Source organism: Bufo gargarizans, chromosome 6, assembly GCF_014858855.1.
Source record: "Bufo gargarizans isolate SCDJY-AF-19 chromosome 6, ASM1485885v1, whole genome shotgun sequence".
Lineage (NCBI taxonomy): Eukaryota > Metazoa > Chordata > Amphibia > Anura > Bufonidae > Bufo > Bufo gargarizans.
Window position 1 is genome coordinate 363,485,209 of NC_058085.1, and position 21,333 is coordinate 363,506,541.

At 45.5% G+C, this 21,333-nt stretch overlaps 1 protein-coding gene across 3 annotated transcripts in view; it reads right to left on the minus strand.

The window, feature by feature from the left end:
- CFAP58 (cilia and flagella associated protein 58) overlaps positions 1-21,333 on the minus strand; it is an 89,844-nt gene that overhangs the window by 27,269 nt on the left and 41,242 nt on the right. For all 3 annotated transcript variants that reach the window (XM_044298111.1, XM_044298110.1, XM_044298109.1), the window contains exons 13-15: positions 17,736-17,959; positions 4,901-5,012; positions 1,911-2,015 (exon numbers count right to left, since the gene is read on the minus strand). In XM_044298111.1, the coding sequence (XP_044154046.1) occupies positions 1,911-2,015; positions 4,901-5,012; positions 17,736-17,959 (441 nt within the window). The remainder of the gene's footprint in view (positions 1-1,910; positions 2,016-4,900; positions 5,013-17,735; positions 17,960-21,333) is intronic.

Genomic DNA, 21,333 nt, shown 5'->3' on the forward strand with positions numbered 1-21,333 from the left:
AGCTGCAGCAGAAAGGACGCACCCTCTGAGAAAGGACACAGCCCATGAGCCATGAAAGGAAGAGAGCTGCAGCAGAAAGAACACGCCCCCTGGGAAGGGAGGCCCATGAGCCATGAAAGGAAGAGAGCTGCAGCAGAAAGGACATGCCCCCTGAGAAAGGAGACAGGCCATGAGCCATGAAAGGAAGAGAGCTGCAGCAGAAAGGACACATCCCCTGAGAAAGGACACAGCCCATGAGCCATGGAAGGCAGAGAGCTGCAGCGGAAAGGACACACCCTCTGAGAAAGGACACAGCCCATGAGCCATGAAAGGAAGAGAGCTGCAGCAGAAAGAACACGCCCCCTGGGAAAGGACAGGCCCATGAGCCATGAAAGGAAGAGAGCTGCAGCAGAAAGGACATGCCCCCTGAGAAAGGACACAGCCCATGAGCCATGAAAGGAAGAGAGCTGCAGCTGAAAGGACACACCCCCTGAGAAAGGACACAGCCCATGAGCCATGGAAGGTAGAGAGCTGCAGCAGTAAGGACACCCCCTGAGAAAGGACACAGCCCATGAACCATGAAAGGAAGAGAGCTGCAGCAGAAAGGACAGGGCCTCTGAGACATAACATTCCCCCTGAGCTGCAGTAGAAAGGACACGTCCCTTGAGCTATGACAGGTAGAGGGATTGCAGAAAGGAATCGCCCTCTGAGAAAGAAAATGTCCCGAGCTGCAGCAGAAAGGACATGTCCCTTGAGATGCCAGTCTGTAATAAATATAGTAGAGGAATTAGAGCAATGAATGGGGAGATCTCTGGATCCATCGGAGGTACAGGGCTGGTTCTCGCCTTCTTAGGAAGAGATTGTCATGTCTTATATGACTGTTTTATTCTGGATAAAAAGTACTTTTAATCCATATGCAAACGAGCAGTTAAGTGCACCGAGGGCAGATCCTTGTGCACCCTGCTCCTCCTGCCCTCCCTCTGATTCCTATTGATAGGGCCAGGTTCCTGCATAGTCATCTCCCCTGGCCCTGTCAATCAAGATGCCAAGGGAGGAGCTGGCAAAGGAAACCAGAGGAGCAAGGGTGCACAGAGTGACTTGGCCCCGCCCTCATTGCACTTAACTGTTCATTTGCATATGGATTAAAAGTAATGAATGAAGCAACAGATCGCCAAGTGAAAGGTCTCATTAGATTCAGATGAGCTAGCCCTTCCAGGCACTGTGCATGGTTTACCAGTGACTTTCCTACAGACAGACCCCCTTTAAACCTCTTTAACATTACCTTTAAGAGCAAAGTGCAGCATCAATAAACAACAAGAAAGCTACATTGTGCCGCCATCCCCGCCACTTCAATGGCCCAATAGAGTCTGTGGAGAGCCAGGATGGAGAAGAGCCCGTATAAGCCATGATGGAGTGCACTGATATCTCCAATCTGCCTGCTCTCCAGAGGCCAATCTGCTGAGCTCTGCTGCCATCTACAGGCCGGACTGGGTATGACACTCTGCAGGAGAAAACCTGAGAGCTTCAAAGGGAATCTGCAATTACCTGGCAGGCGTGGATTTATGCTTTCAACTTTATTCTCTCTTTATTAACCCTTTTCCTTTCAACCTTGGCTTTAACTCCTAAAATGCTGCTATTAACCTATTCTCTGCCCCTCATTAGTGACTAGTGAGTTGAAGATTAGTTGATAGGACTTCGGATGACAGGCAGACTCCAGCTATACAATTATCCCGCCAGCAACCTGTGTGCAGAGGACACCCCCACCGCCGAGGCGCCCGCCGCTGTTACAGCAGAGGCGTCACAGATATAAGATGTGAGGACATCAGAGTCAGGCAGGAGAGGAGACAGTGGCGGTATCTACTACAGCAGAGGAGCTCAGACCTCTAATGAACCAGGCAGAGAACAGTGGCGAGGTAAAGCATGGCGATCACCTGCAGGAGCAGCTCCTTCTCTACAACCTCCTCGGTTTTGCCGATGAGACGTTTCTGTAGGGTGTGGATTTTCTGGATCAGCTCGTAGGTGCTGGGGTCACTGGCCTGTGGAGGGAGAGACAGCAGGTGAGCAACCTTGTTGAGGGATTCAAAATTCCCAATTTCCTTCATAAAGTGCAAATTCCCCCCCCCCCCCCTCCTTCCCCAAATAAAAAAAACATGGACGACATGACGGACAGACTGTGGCGACAATACCCCTGACAGGCGCACACGTTACCCTAGGGCAAGGCTCAGCGACCTCCCGCACTCCGGCTGTTATAAAACTACAACCACCAGCAGGAAAACTTGTTAGGCTTTTCTTGGGACAGTTAATGGAGCATGCTGGGAGTTGTAGTCACCCACAGATCCCCCCATAACAATGTCATCCACAGATCCCCCCCATAAAAGTGTCATCCACAGATCCCCCCCATAACAGTGTCATCCACAGATCCCCCCATAACAGTGTCATCCACAGATCCCCCCATAACAGTGTCACCCACAGATCCCCCCATAACAGTGTGTCATCCACAGATCCCCCATAACAGTGTCATCCACAGATCGGTCATAACAGTGTCATCCACAGATCCCCTATAACAGTGTCACCCACAGATCCCCTATAACAGTGTCACCCACAGATCCCCTATAACAGTGTCACCCACAGATCCCCTATAACAGTGTCACCCACAGATCCCCCATAACAGTGTCATCCACAGATCCCCCCATAACAGTGTCATCCACAGACATCCCATAACAGTGTCATCCACAGATCCCCCCATAACAGTGTCATCGACAGATCCCCCATAACAGTGTCATCCACAGATCCCCCATAACAGTGTCATCCACAGATCCCCCCATAACAGTGTCATCCACAGATCCCCATAACAGTGTCATCCACAGATCCCCATAACAGTGTCATCCACAGATCCCCAATAACAGTGTCACCCACAGATCCTCCATAACAATGTCATCTACAGATCCCCCCATAACAGTGTGTCATCCACAGATCTCCCATAACAGTGTCACCCACAGATCCCCCATAAGTGTCACCCACAGATCCCCCATAACAGTGTCATCCACAGATCCCCATAACAGTGTCATCCACAGATCCCCAATAACAGTGTCATCCACAGATCCCCATAACAGTGTCATCCACAGATCCCCATAACAGTGTCATCCACAGATCCCCATAACAGTGTCATCCACAGATCCCCATAACAGTGTCATCCACAGATCCCCCATAACAGTGTCATCCACAGATCCCCATAACAGTGTCATCCACAGATCCCCCATAACAGTGTCATCCACAGATCCCCATAACAGTGTCATCCACAGATCCCCCATAACAGTGTCATCCACAGATCCCCCATAACAGTGTCATCCACAGATCCCCAATAACAGTGTCACCCACAGATCCTCCATAACAATGTAATCTACAGATCCCCCCATAACAGTGTGTCATCCACAGATCTCCCATAACAGTGTCACCCACAGATCCCCCATAAGTGTCACCCACAGATCCTCCATAACAGCACGTCATCCACAGATCCCCCATAACAGTGTGTCATCCAAAGATCCCCCATAACAGTGTGTCATCTACAGATCCCCCATAACAGTGTCATCCACAGATCCCCCCATAACAGTGTCATCCACAGATCTCCCATAAGTGTGTCATCCACAGATCCCACATAACAGTGTCATCTACAGATCCCCCATAACAGTGTGTCATCTACAGATCCCCCATAACAGTGTCATCCACAGATCCCCCATAATAGTGTGTCATCCACAGATTCCCCCATAACAGTGTCACCCACAGATCCCCCATAACAGTCACCCACAGATCCCCCATAACAGTGTGTCATCCAAAGATCCCCATAACAGTGTGTCATCTACAGATCCCCCATAACAGTGTCATCCACAGATCCCCCATAACAGTGTCATCCACAGATCTCCCATAAGTGTGTCATCCACAGATCCCACATAACAGTGTCATCTACAGATCCCCATAACAGTGTGTCATCTACAGATCCCCCATAACAGTGTCATCCACAGATCCCCCATAATAGTGTGTCATCCACAGATTCCCCCATAACAGTGTCACCCACAGATCCCCCCATAACAATGACATCCACCGATCCTCCATAACAGTGTCATCCACCGATCCTCCATAACAGTGTGTCATCCACAGATCCCCCATAACAGTGTGTCATCCACAGATCCCCCATAACAGTGTGTCATCCACAGATCCCCCATAACAGCGTGTCATCCACAGATCCCCCATAACAGTGTGTCATCCACAGATCCCCCATAACAGTGACATCCACAGATCCCCCATAACAGTGTCATCCACAGATCCCCCATAACAGTGTCATCCACAGATCCCCCATAACAGTGTCATCCACAGATCCCCCATAACAGTGTCATCCACAGATCCCCCCATAACAGTGTCATCCACAGATCCCCCATAACAGTGTCATCCACAGATCCCCCATAACAGTGTCATCCACAGATCCCCCCATAACAGTGTCATCCACAGATCCCCCATAACAGTGTTATCCACAGATCAGGCTCCCCCTTTTAGTTCTTTCTTGTGTGAAGTGTCAATTTTTTTTAATTTTTTTTACAGGTCCGTATGCGGAACCATTCACTTCAATGGGGCTTGGGAAGAAAGGGAAATGACTCAGTGTGCCTTCCGTGTCCATATGTCTGTTCTGCAATAAAGATAGAACATGTCTTATTCTTCTCCGTTTTGCGGACATGGACAAGCATTGTTACAATGGATCCGCAAAAAAAAAAAAGGATGCAACGCGGACGTCACACAGATGTCATCCGTTTAGTTTTTTGCGGATCCGTGTTTTGCGGACCACAAAATACATACGGTCGTGTGCATGAGCCGTAACTGATGCTATTCATTAACCCGGTGGATCGGCCCACCATAGAATCACTGCTGGTACCTCCAGCTTCCTCCATCTGTGGACATTCATGGGGTTCTCCAGCTCCTCCTCCAGGGCTCTGCACCGCGTCCGCTCTTTCAGGAGCTCCTTCTGCATGTGATACACCTCCCGCCTGGACAGATAAGATAATAATAATTACTAGCCGTACGATAGTGCACAGGGATGGGTGGTTTATTCCAATTAATCATGGAAAAACAGTATTTAAAGTGGTTCCTCTTCCCATCGAGCCCCTGAACAGAAGCCGCCGTCTAACACTAGGGGGCAAGGAGTACAGAGCGGTATACAGATCGCCGCCTAATGGTGACTACAGAAAACTACACATTTTATGTATACGTGTTGGGGGAAGATGAACAATGTTAAGAAAAAGCAAAAATTAAAAAAAATTGGAAAATCTTTAACAAACACCCTTTAAAAAAGGGTAGGTGCCCTTTAAAGACAAAAAGCACTGCACACTGTCTACACAGAATACCGTATCATCCTGCTCACTGTCAGGCTGGATGTTGTAAAGGACAGAGGGCAGGTAGGCAAGTCTGCTCTGCGCACAAATAATCCTGCATTTAGACTTTTAAATCATGCAGAACGAGGACCTGCAAGTGAGGTGACTGCGCAGCGCCTGCCTGACTGCACAATTATAATACCACCAGACGAGGGGGGGGGAATTATCCGGCTTCTGAAAAGATGACTCCGCAAACGCTGCGTTATCAGGATAAATTATTTAGGACAAGTCTTTGACACTTCTCATAAAGAATGTAAAACCGCCAAATGTAGGGTACAGAGTCACCGCAAAGAGTCCGGAGGACAGGACAATTATATAACATTACCCGATACCTCTGCTCAGCGGATAGTGCAAGATATGGAAATGCTTCAAATTGTATCTAATAAATTCTAATGTTCTCATTAGGTGATGACTATAATCAATTAACCGTGAAGAGCTACAACTGTGAACAAATTATGTCCTGTTTTATTATTTTTGAAAAAGTTTTGGGGCATGATCAAATCTGGGTGTCCTGGGGGAGACAATTCCGAATATAGCCTATATGAACAGCAATTTTATTATGCCATTCGGATTGGACTATTTAGCCTATTAAAATATATGGCTGACTAATGAGACTAATAAGAGACTAATAACCCCCCCCCCCCCCCTTTCCTCTTCCCTGTGCTAACTAGCGCCTTAATAAGTTAACTTCAGGGGGCAATTGGTGCAATACCTCTATGCACTTCCCCTACACCAGGGATGTCAAACTCGTGGCCCTCCAGCTGTTGCAAAACTACAACTCCCATCATGCCTGGGCATACTGCAGCTATCAGGGAATGCTGGGAGTTGTAGTTTTGCAACATCTGGAGGGCCATGAGTTTGACATCCATGCCCTACACCGTAACTACCCGGGGAGAAGCTGGAATGCCGCAGCATCGCTAAACCAGAAATGACGTCTGCGGTCCAGCAGACCGGAAGCAATGCTTGCGTTCCAGGACACCGGAAGTTGCGGACGGCGTGCGTTCCACACACCGGACATTTGGCTCCCGGAGGTGTAAACGCGCGCTCGTGCGCCTCATTTAAATCAAGCCAGCACAGGGAGGCCCCACTGCCTTACCAAACACGGCAGGTGGCAGTCCGGACACTATTGGGGCATATCACCAGTAAGTTTCTTCACCTATGGGACGCCAAGAGATGGGCGATCCAGTAAGTAAATACCAACAATTTATTTATTTATTTTCAGGTGACATCCCTCTTCATCGATAAGAGAGTATGGCCTGCCTCACGGTATCATCCAGGACATAGTATTTACACTTTTTATATATCTATTTATCCTGCTTTGATCCATGATGTTATTCATAACAACTATCATCCTTTAACCGACCCCCTGATGAACCGTAGTGGGGAAACGCGTCGGGGTTAAAATCAACATCAGCATATGTGTTAAAATTCCCAAGGTACAGGGCTGTACAGGGCCAGACAGGGTAGGTACGGGGACAGGGTGATCCCACCATCAGGGTTCATCCCTGGGCAAAGGGTTAACCTAGGGCGGGTACAGGGAGAGAACCATCCCCAGTACCCATAATAAGGGCCCTACCCTTTCCCCATATCCCACACCTCTCATAAATGTCATTAGTGCCCTTGGAATTTGCACTACTTACATCTTATTTATTATTTGCACCAATTCACGGTGGTAGCTGGGCGATATCCTGTCCTGATACTGTATATATGTTTTTTGGTCACCCAGTTATCATAGGGTGATACTTTTTTGCTTTTTAAATTGAACTAATAAAAGCTACATTTTAAAAGGGTCCAACCTCTAGGCTAATATTCACTTTCACGGACACTTACACTATTGTTATATATCTAATTTTCCTTTGAGTTTTTTATGGAAATGCTTCTACCTACAGGGGGCAGTATTATAGTAGTTATCTTCTTGTACATAGGAGCAGTATTATAGTAGTTATATCCTTGTACATAGGAGGCAGTATTATAGTAGTTATATTCTTGTACATAAGAGCAGTATTATAGTAGTTATCTTCTTGTACATAGGAGCAGTATTATAGTAGTTATATTCTTGTACATAGGAGGCAGTATTATAGTAGTTATATTCTTAACCAAATTTCTTTTTATTGAAAGAAAAATCAAGGCCGTAGCCCACACATGACAGTACAATGATGGCAATAGGATACAAGATAGACATCCAGCATACATGTCAAGTGCAAACAGTACCAGCTGTCATTGACAATAATCATACAAAGAAATCAAAGAAAGAGAAAAAAGGGAGGGAAAGAGGACCTCAGGAGGGGAGGGAGGGGAGGGAAACAAGGAAGGGATACACATCTGCTCCATCAAGTAAAATTTCTGTAGACTTTCCATGGAGACCACAATTTCAAGAAGCGAGAGCGTGAGTTAGTCTCCCAATGCGCTAGCTCCTCGAAACGGTAGAGCTGGTCCACCTTCTCAGACCACATAAGGGCAGTCGGCGGGGAATCGTTCTTCCACAAAAAGGGTATGATCAACCTAGCCGCTGTGAGCAACATCGTTGGAAGGTCATGTTTGGTGGGTGTAAGGGACTTGTTTGGGCACCATAATAGAATGAGCTTAACATCTAGTGATATCTCAGTATCGCATATTTGGTTGATTAGGGCCTCAACCTCGCTCCAGAACGGCCGGATCTTAAGGCAAAACCACCAAATATGCGATAGGGATCCAGTGTCTGTGCCGCATCTCCAACATTTTTCGGAGACCTCTGGGTTCAGTTTATGCAAAAATTCAGGTGTTTTATACCACCTGCAAAGAAGTTTAAATGAGTTCTCCTGGATTCTCACACAACGGCTGAAACCGTGCGAATGAGCCAGAATAAACGCCCTCTCTGGGTCCGTGAGGGCTACGGAGAGTTCACGTTCCCACGACGCCATGAAACGAAGCTCCGGGGGCAGGGAGGAGAGCAACTCTTTATACATCTGAGATAACGGCCGAATAAGAGGCTTAGTAGTCAGAACCTTCTTTTCAAGCCAGGAAGGGGAGCCACTGCTCAAAAGGAGTCCAACACAAAGTTTGGTGTCCCTCTGGAAGTTCGCTAGATGGAAAAAGGGTGCAGCTTTGACCTCAGGGAGGTCCATTACTGAATCCCAGTGCCAGCTACCGTCCGGGAGAAGGACATCCCGCAGAGCAGTGTCAGCGAGCTTAGACCAAATCCCGGAGGGGCGTGACACGGCAGGGTGTAGGTGACATTGAAGAAGTCTAAGCGGCATACAAGCGTTCGGGAAGCTAAAAGTACGGGATTGGATCATTTTAGACCACTCCACCAGCATGCCCTTCCAAACCGGGGATGTATAACAATGATTAGCTGAAACAGGCCTTATACCCCACATAGCTAACAGTTCCTGGTCAGTCAAAAGAGCATTTTCAAGACGGGAGCAAAGGGAATTGGACTGGCGAGACATAATGTTCACACATCTACCCAGCTGTACAGCAGTGTAGTAAAGCTTGACATCTGGCATCCCAAAACCCCCTAATTTCTTATCCCTTGTGAGCACAGAGTAGGCAATGCGTGGCGATTTGCCATTCCATAGGAAGCGTGTGAACACCCTGCGGACTTCAGTAAAATATGAATTCGGAAGCCAAATGGGGAGGGATTGCAGCAAGTATAAAAATTTGGGAAGAATAAAGGTCTTGATGTAGTTTTTACGGCCAACCCAGGAAACAAACGGGAGTTTCAGGTCCTGTAAATGTGAGCGAACAGTTTGCAGGAGCGGCAAAAAGTTAAGGGAAATGAGATCCTGAACATTAGCTGAAATATGCGTCCCCAAATACACAATGTCTCTAGAGGCCCAAGAAAAAGGAGTTGCACGCTTAAGAGCAGTGATCACCGTTTGTGGACATGATATGTTAAGAGCCATGGACTTCCCATAATTAATTTTAAAATTCGAAACGAACCCAAAATCTTCAAATACATTCAGCAACCTGGGCAAGGCCTCCTTGGGGTTCGATGTCATGACTAAAAGGTCATCCGCGAATGCTGCAGCAACGTGAGTACAGGTACCGATACGTAGACCCTCAATCATTGGGTCCAACCGAATCTTACAAAGTAGGGTCTCCATCACCAGCACGAACAATGCAGGGGATAAGGGACACCCCTGCCTTGTCCCATTAGTGATGCGAAATGATGGCGATAGTGTACCATTCACTTTGACCATAGCAGAGGGGGCCGAGTATAACGTATAAATAGCTTTAATAAACTGGTCCGGTAAACCGAACCTCGACAGGGCCTCGGACATAAAGTGCCAGCTGACCCTGTCGAAGGCCTTCTCCGCATCCGTGCTCACCAACACCAAGGGCTTAGCTGATCGTTTGGCCCAGTTTACAAGCTGAAGGAGCCTTATGGTGTTCTCAGACCCCTGTCTGCCATGGACAAAACCCACCTGGTCCTCATGAATGATGTCGGGTAACACATCCTGGAGCCTAGTAGCTAAGATCTTCGCCCACCACTTCACATCACAATTAAGCAAAGAGATCGGCCTGTAGTTGCTGCAGCATGTCGGATCCTTATTCTCCTTTTGCAAGATCGTAATATGCGCCATCAAGGAGTGGGGAGCCAAAGAGCCCCCAGTAAGGAGGTGGTTGCACAGGTCCCTGAAACGAGGAATTAAAACATCTTTAAAGGACTTAAAATAAGCGATAGAAAACCCATCCGGGCCTGGGCTCTTGCCCGAGGGGATGGACATGAGAACCTTATGGATCTCTGAATCGGTGACTGGTCTAGTCAGCTGGGATGCCTTGAGAGAGGATATGGAGGGGAGGTCTAGATTCTGCAGGAATTTATTTGTGGCTTCAGAAATATCAGTAGCAGCAGCGCCCTCTGGGGGGGGCAGGTTGTAGAGCGCCTCATAAAAAGTACAGAAGGCCTTAGCTATATCTGGGGTGGATTTATATACTTTGCCTTTGGGGTCCTTAATAGAGGAAACAAAGGAGTCAGAGAACTGCTTCTTAGCAATCGCCGACATCAGTCTGTTTCCTCTATCCCCATGAGCATAGGCTTTAAATCGGGAGCGTAGGATCAGCTTAGCAGAGGTTACATTTAAAAGATTTTTCAAATGTACTCTAGCCTCAGTGAGTTCCGCCAAAATGGCCTTAGCCTGAGATTCCTTGTGAGAGGATTCCAGGCGAGCAATTTTCGCAAGTAAAGCATCTAAGGCCTGTGTCCTTCTCTTTTTCACATAAGCCCCTAACGCTATTAGTTCCCCCCGTATAACTACCTTATGTGTCTCCCATAAAGTGGAAGGGGAAGGAGGCGACTCTGTTGTGTCATTGAGCACAAAAAACTCAGCAAGCGAGGCCCTGATTTTGCGAGCGTGGGTAGGATCCAAAATCAGGGTGTCGTTCAGACGCCAGATGCGTTCTTTCCTCTTTGATCTGGACAGGGAGAAATCAATGATGACAGGCGCATGGTCGGATAATGTAATACTACCAATCCGGGCCTCAGAGACATTGCGTATATGTGAGCCAGACAGGAACAGATAATCTAACCTATGGAATGACATCTTAGCATGTGAATAAAAGGTATAATCACGGCCATTAGGGTTCATAGTACGCCAAACATCCAGAACCTTCAATTTCCGCAGGGAAGATTTAAGCCTTCTCAAGAGCCTATAGGACACAGACGATCTCCCCAACGATGTGTCAACAGCTGGTTCTAGAGCCACATTGAAGTCGCCCCCCAGAACCAACAACCCATCAGTGAAAGCTGATAAGGAGGCCAGGGTCTGAACGAGCCATGGTACTTGGCCTCTGTTAGGCGCATAGAGATTGGCGAACGTAACCGGTGAGTCACCAATTACACCCTTTACAAAAATGTACCTGCCCTCAGGGTCAGCTGAAGTATCTGCATGTTTAAAGGGGAGGCTTTTGTGTATAGCTATACTAACTCCTCTACTAGCGGAATCATGTGTACTATGAAACCACTGAACAAACCTCTTAGGAGGGAGCCGAGGGATCTTATTCGTTCTAAAATGCGTCTCCTGGAGGAAGACCACCGAGACCCTATCCTTCAGGAGAAGGGAAATGGTGTGAGACCGTTTGCATGGCTCGTTCAGCCCGTGCGCATTCAGGGAGGCGACTACAATTGATGACATGACACAATCCGTATTAAGCAGAGAAAGCACAAATCACTCATGAAAATGTCTAACAGAGTATAGCACATATGAGCAGAGAGAGGGAGGGAGGGAAAGGGAAAACATGAAAAATAAAATAAATTAAGAAAAATAACCAACAACATAGTGGGCCGGTAAAAAACCAGCTCAGATGCAACGTACATCTAAAAGAAAGGTAGGTGTTCACCTATCACCATCCAAGACAGGGTTGGAGTGGCGAGGGGGCAAGTGAGACACCTCTAGGTCTACTACAAAAACGGAGACCAAAAAACATAAAATGCTTCCAGCACCGGAAACGATCCGGCCATTCCCCTGCAGTTGGGGGGGAAGGAAAAAATACCCACTGAGAGGCATAATCCCAAAACATGAGAAAAGAGTCCCGAATAAAGCGTGACTTGTTGTAAAAACTCTTAGGACCAAAAAACATCATATTTCGTGAAAAGCAAAGCGAACCAAAAAGAAGGCCTTAGCCCTCCATGTAAACACAAGGCCGTGAAGCCAGGAGACAGTCATCTCTCACGTATGAACCGAAGGCAAGGCACGGTAACGGCAGCCTTTGCTAACAGGCAAAAATAATCAACGTCACCTTATTCTGGGCTCAAGTAAGGGCCCTGTCCATCTTGCTGCGACTCGTGCGATCCGGCTTGCTTGCGGAGGCCGTCTGCCAAGGAGACACCCGCGGCGGGACAGGTAAGGGGCCATCTTGGTCAGCTGGTAGCCACGAGGGAATCTCCACCGGAGGGACATCTAGGGACCTCCAAACTGATTCTAGGTCCGCAGGTGACCGTACTGTAAGCAGCTTCCCGTTCCTGGAGACAGCTAGTCCAAACGGATAGAGCCACCGGAACGGAGTCGACGTCTTCCGAAGAACTTCAAGGAGAGGCTTGAATAAGCGACGTTTAGCCAGGGTGGAAGGCGCCAGATCCTGGAACATCTGTAGCTGCGCGTTTTCGTACTCCAACACTTCCATCTCACGTTGCCTTTTCAAAAGAGCTGCGGTATCAATATAGCTCAATAGGCCGCAAATCACGTCACGTGGCGGCTCTTGTGGTTTAGGCCTAGGGCGCAGCGCCCTGTGTATGCGTTCCACCACGATCCCTTCCGCTCTGTCTGGCCCCAGCATGGTGGAGAACAACTCGCGCGCCACAGTCGGTAAGGCCTCTGCTGCTATCGATTCAGGTAGGCCGCGTATGCGGATGTTGCGCCGGCGGCTCCGGTTCTCTTGGTCCTCCAGTTTCAGGAAGGCCTCATTTAATAGGGCTTTATGGGACGCTAGCACTTCTGACGCTTTACCTTCATAGGTTAAGATGGCGTCCTGCGTACCCTCCAGCGTGACCACTCTCTGGCCTAAGTGCTTCATGTCGTCCTTGATGTCCGCCAAGTCTTGCTTAAGAGGCGTAAGGGCCGATTCAAGGACCCGACGAAGGGTCCGCTCCGACAGAGGCGGATCCCTGGGCCTCCTGTCTGAGGTATCGGAGCCGCTGCCCGCATCAGACAGCTCTCCTGCATCAGAGTCCTGTGCAATAGACGCCGCCATATTGGCGCCTTTCTGTGCGGCAGCTCTCGGCGTTTTCCGGAGAAATTTCTCCATTTCAGGCTGTCTGGAGCGCTGTGGAGTGGACTCTGAACTTCCTCTTGTCTTTTCTTTGCCAGGTTTCCCCATAATCAGGTAAAATCCAAGCTTTTATAGGGTAAATGAGCCGGAATGCTGGAGGAGCTCAAGCTCGTGCGGCCATTCAGCAGCGTGGCTCGGCTCCGCCCCCCTATAGTAGTTATATTCTTGTACATGGGAGCAGTATTATAGTAGTTATATTCTTGTACATAGGAGCAGTATTATAGTAGTTATATTCTTGTACATAGGAGGCAGTATTATAGCAGTTATATTCTTGTACATAAGAGGCAGTATTATAGTAGTTATATTCTTGTACATAGGAGGCAGTATTATAGTAGTTTATATTCTTGTACATCGGAGGTAGTATTATAGTAGTTATATTCTTGTACATATAAGGCAGTATTATAGTAGTTATATTCTTGTACATAGGAGGCAGTATTATAGTAGTTATATTCTTGTACATAGGAGGCAGTATTATAGTAGTTATATTCTTGTACATAGGAGGCAGTATTATAGTAGTTATATTCTTGTACATAGGAGGCAGTATTATAGTAGTTATATTCTTGTACATAGGAGGCAGTATTATAGTAGTTATATTCTTGTACATAGGAGGCAGTATTATAGTAGTTATATTCTTGTACATAGGAGGCAGTATTATAGTAGGTTATATTCTTGTACATAGGAGGCAGTATTATAGTAGGTATATTCTTGTACATAGGAGCAGTATTATAGTAGGTATATTCTTGTACATAGGAGCAGTATTATAGTAGTTATATTCTTGTACATAGGAGCAGTATTATAGTAGTTATATTCTTGTACATAGGAGCAGTATTATAGTAGTTATATTCTTGTACATAGGAGCAGTATTATAGTAGTTATATTCTTGTACATAGGAGCAGTATTATAGTAGTTATATTCTTGTACATAGGAGCAGTATTATAGTAGTTATATTCTTGTACATAGGAGCAGTATTATAGTAGTTATATTCTTGTACATAGGAGCAGTATTATAGTAGTTATATTCTTGTACATAGGAGCAGTATTATAGTAGTTATATTCTTGTACATAGGAGCAGTATTATAGTAGTTATATTCTTGTACATAGGAGCAGTATTATAGTAGTTATATTCTTGTACATAGGAGCAGTATTATAGTAGTTATATTCTTGTACATAGGAGCAGTATTATAGTAGTTATATTCTTGTACATAGGAGCAGTATTATAGTAGTTATATTCTGTACATAGGAGCAGTATTATAGTAGTTATATTCTTGTACATAGGAGCAGTATTATAGTAGTTATATTCTTGTACATAGGAGCAGTATTATAGTAGTTATATTCTTGTACATAGGAGCAGTATTATAGTAGTTATATTCTTGTACATAGGAGCAGTATTATAGTAGTTATATTCTTGTACATAGGAGCAGTATTATAGTAGTTATATTCTTGTACATAGGAGCAGTATTATAGTAGTTATATTCTTGTACATAGGAGCAGTATTATAGTAGTTATATTCTTGTACATAGGAGCAGTATTATAGTAGTTATATTCTTGTACATAGGAGCAGTATTATAGTAGTTATATTCTTGTACATAGGAGCAGTATTATAGTAGTTATATTCTTGTACATAGGAGCAGTATTATAGTAGTTATATTCTTGTACATAGGAGCAGTATTATAGTAGTTATATTCTTGTACATAGGAGCAGTATTATAGTAGTTATATTCTTGTACATAGGAGCAGTATTATAGTAGTTATATTTTGTACATAGGAGCAGTATTATAGTAGTTATATTCTTGTACATAGGAGCAGTATTATAGTAGTATATTCTTGTACATAGGAGCAGTATTATAGTAGTATATTCTTGTACATAGGAGCAGTATTATAGTAGTTATATTCTTGTACATAGGAGCAGTATTATAGTAGTTATATTGTACATAGGAGCAGTATTAGTAGTTATATTCTTGTACATAGGAGCAGTATTATAGTAGTTATATTCTTGTACATAGGAGCAGTATTATAGTAGTTATATTCTTGTACATAGGAGCAGTATTATAGTTATATTCTTGTACATAGGAGCAGTATTATAGTTATATTCTGTACATAGGAGCAGTATTATAGTAGTTATATTCTTGTACATAGGAAGTATTATAGTAGTTATATTCTTGTACATAGGAGCAGTATTAGTAGTTATATTCTGTACATAGGAGCAGTATTATAGTAGTTATTTCTTGTACATAGGAGCAGTATTATAGTAGTTATATTCTTGTACATAGGAGCAGTATTATAGTAGTTATATTCTTGTACATAGGAGGCAGTATTATAGTAGTTATATTCTTGTACATAGGAGCAGTATTATAGTAGTTATATTCTTGTACATAGGAGCAGTATTATAGTAGTTATATTCTTGTACATGGAGCAGTATTATAGTAGTTATATTCTTGTACCTAGGAGGCCAGTATTATAGTAGTTATATTCTTGTACATAGGAGGCAGTATTATAGTAGTTATATTCTTGTACATAGGGAGGCAGTATTATAGTAGTTATATTCTTGTACATAGGAGGCAGTATTATAGTAGGTATATTCTTGTACATAGGAGGCAGTATTATAGTAGTTATATTCTTGTACTTAGGAGGCAGTAGTTATAGTAGGTATATTCTTGCTACATAGGAGGCAGTATTATAAGTAGGTATTATTCTTGTACATAGGAGGCAGTATTATAGTAGTTATATTCTTGTACATAGGAGGCAGTATTATAGTAGTTATATTCTTGTACATAGGAGGCAGTATTATAGTAGTTATATTCTTGTACATAGGAGGCAGTATTATAGTAGTTATATTCTTGTACAATGGAGGCAGTATTATAGTAGTTATATTCTTGTACATAGGAGGCAGTATTATAGTAGTTATATTCTTGTACATATGGAGGCAGTATTATAGTAGTATATTCTTGTACATAGGAGGCAGTATTATAGTAGTTATATTCTTGTACATAGGAGGCAGTATTATAGTAGTATATTATAGTACATAGGAGGCAGTATTATAGTAGTTATATTCTTGTACATTAGGAGGCAGTATTATAGTAGGTATATTCTTGTACATAGGAGGCAGTATTATAGTAGGTATATTCTTGTACATAGGAGGCAGTATTATAGTAGGTATATTCTTGTACATAGGAGCAGTATTATAGTAGTTATATTCTTGTACATAGGAGGCAGTATTATAGTAGGTATATTATTGTACATAGGAGGCAGTATTATAGTAGTTATATTCTTGTACATTGGAGGCAGTATTATAGTAGGTATATTCTTGTACATAGGGGGCAGTATTATAGTAGTTTATATTCTTGTACATTGGAACAGTATTATAGTTATATTCTTGTACATAGGAGCAGTATTATAGTAGTTATATTCCTGTACATAGAGGGCAGTATTTTAGTAGGTATATTATTGTACATAGGAGGCAGTATTATAGTAGTTATATTCTTGTACATTGGAGGCAGTATTATAGTAGGTATATTCTTGTACATAGGGGGCAGTATTATAGTAGTTATATTCTTGTACATTGGAACAGTATTATAGTTATATTCTTGTACATAGGAGCAGTATTATAGTAGTTATATTCCTGTACATAGGAGGCAGTATTATAGTAGTTATATTCTTGTACATAGGAGGCAGTATTGTAGTAGTTATATTCTTGTACATAGGAGCAGTATTATAGTAGAAATATTCTTGTACATAGAAGCAGTATTATAGTAGTTATATTCCTGTACATAGGAGGAAGTATTATAGTAGTTATATTCTTGTACATAGGAGGAAGTATTATAGTAGTTATATTCCTGTACATAGGAGCAGTATTATAGTAGTTATATTCTTGTACATAGGAGCAGTATTATAGTAGTTATATTCCTGTACATAGGAGGAAGTATTATAGTAGTTATATTCCTGTACATAGGAGCAGTATTATAGTAGTTATATTCTTGTACATGGTAGCATTTTCCTGTACACAGAAGGTAATATTATAGTAGCTATACACTTGTACATAGGGGAAAACATATTAGAGGAGTTGAGGACATTCACATTTTGAGAACATAAGTTTTTCAGTATAATTTTAAGTCAGCCAAATCATCCAGAGAACTAAAAAGCTGAAGGGTTATTCCCATGTGGGTCCTTTATGACATATTGCTAGGACATACCATTAATGTCAGGACCTCTAAAGTGTGGTACTATTTTCAGAATTCCCATGGCAGTGAATGGAGGCATTGTCGTGCATTCCCATTCACTGCTATAGGACTTCTGAAAAAAACATGTGTGCTTGGTCTTCTATTTTGAAAGTCCTACACCAGTGAATGGAAAGTACCCTTCATATGTGTGGAGTGCTCTCTGTTCAATTCAGGGTCCTGTTCTAGAGATATGAGTGGGTCCCATATGTGGTCAGACCTGCAGTCCTGCACCTATTGGACATTTATGGCGTATCCTATTGAGAATACCCTTTTAAAACCAGACGGACAATATAGGAGCTTTCACAGGTATCAGCGAAGATAATGGCAGGACATAGAAACCATTACTATGACCACATTGCATGGAGGACTTTATACCTGAGATCTTCCACATTGGCCACTGTTTTGGACAGGATTCCTTTCTCTCGTCTCAGTTTTTTTATCTCCAGTTTGAGGAGCCGGATGTCCTCCACCCTCTGCTTGTACTGGCTCTCTCCTTTGTTCAGGATGGACTCCTGGATTTTGATCTTCTCGTACAGTAAAGCCAACTCGTCGTTTCTCCGGACCAGCTGTGTGCCTAACATATCCCTCTCGCCGATCACCTGCACACACACACAATGTACTGAATATCAGATAGGACATCAGCAACACGGCAAATGCTTTCTTGTAATAATGTGCTTTTGTTTCGTTCTTCTGGTGTCTCCTCTACAAAACCTAATTAAGTGATTGGTCAGGGCAAAGGTGGGGACCCTTAGTGATCTCGCTGACTGTGGGGGTCTTGCTGCTATAAATCCTAAATCCATTGTTACTGCCAGTGAACTGCTTGGTGAATGCTCACTTTTCCTGCAGGCATTCATAAAAAAGCGAGATTTTTGTGGACTCACCTGTAAAATCTCATTGGGGGACACAGGACCGCGGGTATAGCTGCTGCTGCCACTAGGAGGCGACACTAGGCTAAAAAGTGTTAGCTCCTCCCGCCGGCTATATCCCCTCCAGCCTGGAGAGAGCATATCAGTTTGTGCACGAGCAGTAGGAGGAAAATAAATCTGAAATTAAAAAACCGAACCCAAAACTGAGGGCCCTACTAATTACCTGCGGCAAAATTAGAAACAAAAACAACGGGTGGGAGCTGTGTCCCCCAACGAACTCAGCGAGAAAGATTTTACAGGTGAGTCCACAAAATTCTTGTTTTCTCGTTCTTATCATTGGGGAACACAGGACCGTGGGACGTTCCAAAGCAGTCCATGGGTATGGAAGAAACCACACACCCATGGAAGAAACAGTCGCGGGAGTCTAAGATACCGCAGCCCGCAAGACCTTGCGACCCAGCGCGGCGTCTGCCGACACAAAGGTATGCACCTGGTAGAACTTGGTAAACGTGTGCAAGGAAGACCAGGTTGCCGCCTTACACAGCTGCAAAGCGTAAGCCTGGAGGAAACAGGCTCAAGAAGCGTCCACCACCCTGGTCGAGTGAGCTGTGATACAGAGGGGCGGAGCCTTGCCCCGGGAGCGATACGCCTCGGCAATGGCCAAGCGGATCCACCTGGCAATTGTTCCTTTGAAGGCTGCCAAACCCTTGCGAGGACCTTCGGGAATAACAAACAGTGCGTTGGTACGCCAAAAGAACTCTAAAGCGGATAAATAAATCTGCAGGGCACAAACCACGTCCAGCTGGTGGAGGGCCCGTTCCCTAGGATGCAAAGGCGAGGGACAAAATGAGGGAAGAACGATGTCCTCGTTGATATGGAAGGTAAAGACTACCTTCGGAGGAAAGGAAGGCACAGGGTGAAGCACCGCCTTATCTTGGTGCAGAATAAGAAAGGGCTCCCTACAGGAGAGCGCCGCCAATTCCGACACGTGCCAGATGGAGGTGACCGCCACCAGAAAGGACACTTTCCAGGAAAGAATGCGGAGAGAAACCGTGTCAAGAGGTTTGAAGGGAGCTGATTGGAGAGAACCAAGCACAAGGTTCAAATCCCAAGAGGGTAAAGGGGGGCGATAAGGAAGGACATGTGAGCCACCCCTTGGAGAAAGGTCTTAACAGGGGCCTTTTGCGCCAGAGGTCGCCGGAAAAATATTGCAAGCGCCGACACCTGTCTATTTAGGGAACTAAGACCAAGACCCAAATCCAGCCCCATTTGCAAAAAGCAGAGGATTGTGGGAAGGGAGAAAGGGAGCGGAGGGAGGCGACGGTCCTCACAGAAGCGCAGGAAAGACTTCCAAATCCTGTGATATATCTTGGACGACATCGGCTTCCTGGCCTTAATCATGGTGCAAATGACTCCATCGGAGAAACCCCACTGCGTCAGAATGGCAGCTTTATTAGCCACACCGTCAAACGTAGCGATTCTAAATGCTGGTGGAAGATGGGTTCCTGAGAGAGAAGGTCGTCCCTGAGTGGAAGCGGGCACAGAGCATCTCCTAGAAGAAGGATGAGATCAGTATACCAGGCTTGGCACGGCCAATCCGGGGCGATGAGAATCATCTGGATGCCCTCTTGATCCTGGGAAGGACCCGGAGTAGGAGAGGGAGAGGGGGGAAGTCGTACAGGAGGGAAAAGCAGTCCCATGGGGCCACCAGTGGGTCTACTGGGCATGCCAGGGGATCTCTTGTCCGCGAGATTAAGGTGGGAAGCTTGTGGTTAATCCTGGATGCCATCAGATCCATGTCCGGACGGCCCCAACGGAGACAGATGAAGTCGAACACCTCTGGGGGAAGAGACCACTTGCCCGGGTCCACAGTCTTCCAGCTGAGGAAGTCCACCGTCCAATTCTCCACTCCTGGAATGTAGACTGCCGATAGCGCTGGTACATGTTCCTCCACCCACTTTAGAATTTTGGCCGACTCCGCCATCACCGCCCGACTGCGGGTTCCCCCCTGGTGGTTGATGTACACCACCGCTGTGGCATTGTCCGACTGGATCCGGACTGGCAGTCCCCTCAGAAGAGGAGTCCAATGAAGCAGGGACAAATGAATGGCCCCAAGTTCCAGGATGTTGATGGGAAGTCTGGATTTCAATAGAGACTATTTGCCTTGGACTGTCCGAGGTGGGAAGATTCCGCCCCATCCGAGGAGGCTGGCATCGGTGGTGATGACCGACCATGAGGGCAGGAGAAAGGATTTGCCGGAGACCAACGTTAGAGTCGAGAGCCACCACCTGAGTTCCGACCGCACCTGCCGAGGAAGGGCGATGGTATGGTCCAAGGAACTCGGTGTCTTGTCCCAGGATGACAAGATCGCCCGTTGAAGAGGTCGAGTGTGAAATTGCGCAAACGAAAGCGCCTCGAAGGAAGAGACCATTGTTTCCAACATTCACATGCAAAACTGGATCGACGGACCTCTACGCTGGAGGAGAAGACGAATCCTGAAGGGATAACCGCTTGTCCGAGGTGAGGCAGACTGTCACTGCGGCTGTGTCGAGGCTCATGCAGAGGAACGTAATCCGCCAGCTGGGATGCAGTGCTGACTTCTGGAAACGTGCCGAAACGTGCCCAGGTGATAAGTAAACTGTCCTTGTTCTGATCGAAGGTCGCAACCTTGACAAGGATGTCGTCCAGATAGGGGATCAGGGTGATGCCCCTGTAACGGAGAAGGGCGAGAAGAGGAGCGAGCACCTTTGTAAACACTAGCGGTGCTGGGTCGAAGGGTAGAGCCACGAATTGATAGTATTGAGACTCCACCACAAAGCAAAGAAAACACTGGTGCGCGAGAGCAATGGGAATGTGAAGGTATGAGTCCTGAATGTCCACTGAGGAAAGGAACTCGCCCCGTTCCAGAGAGGCAACTACGGAGCGGAGAGACTCCATCCTGAAGTGCTGGACCTTGACAAACCGGTTCAGCAACTTGAGGTCTAGAACTGGGCGAACGGATCCCTCTTTCTTGGGGATAACAAACAGGTTTGAATAAAAACCTGTGAACTGCTCAGATCACTCCCCGGGCGAGAAGGGACTGTAAAGCCTGAAAAAAGGCGGCGGCC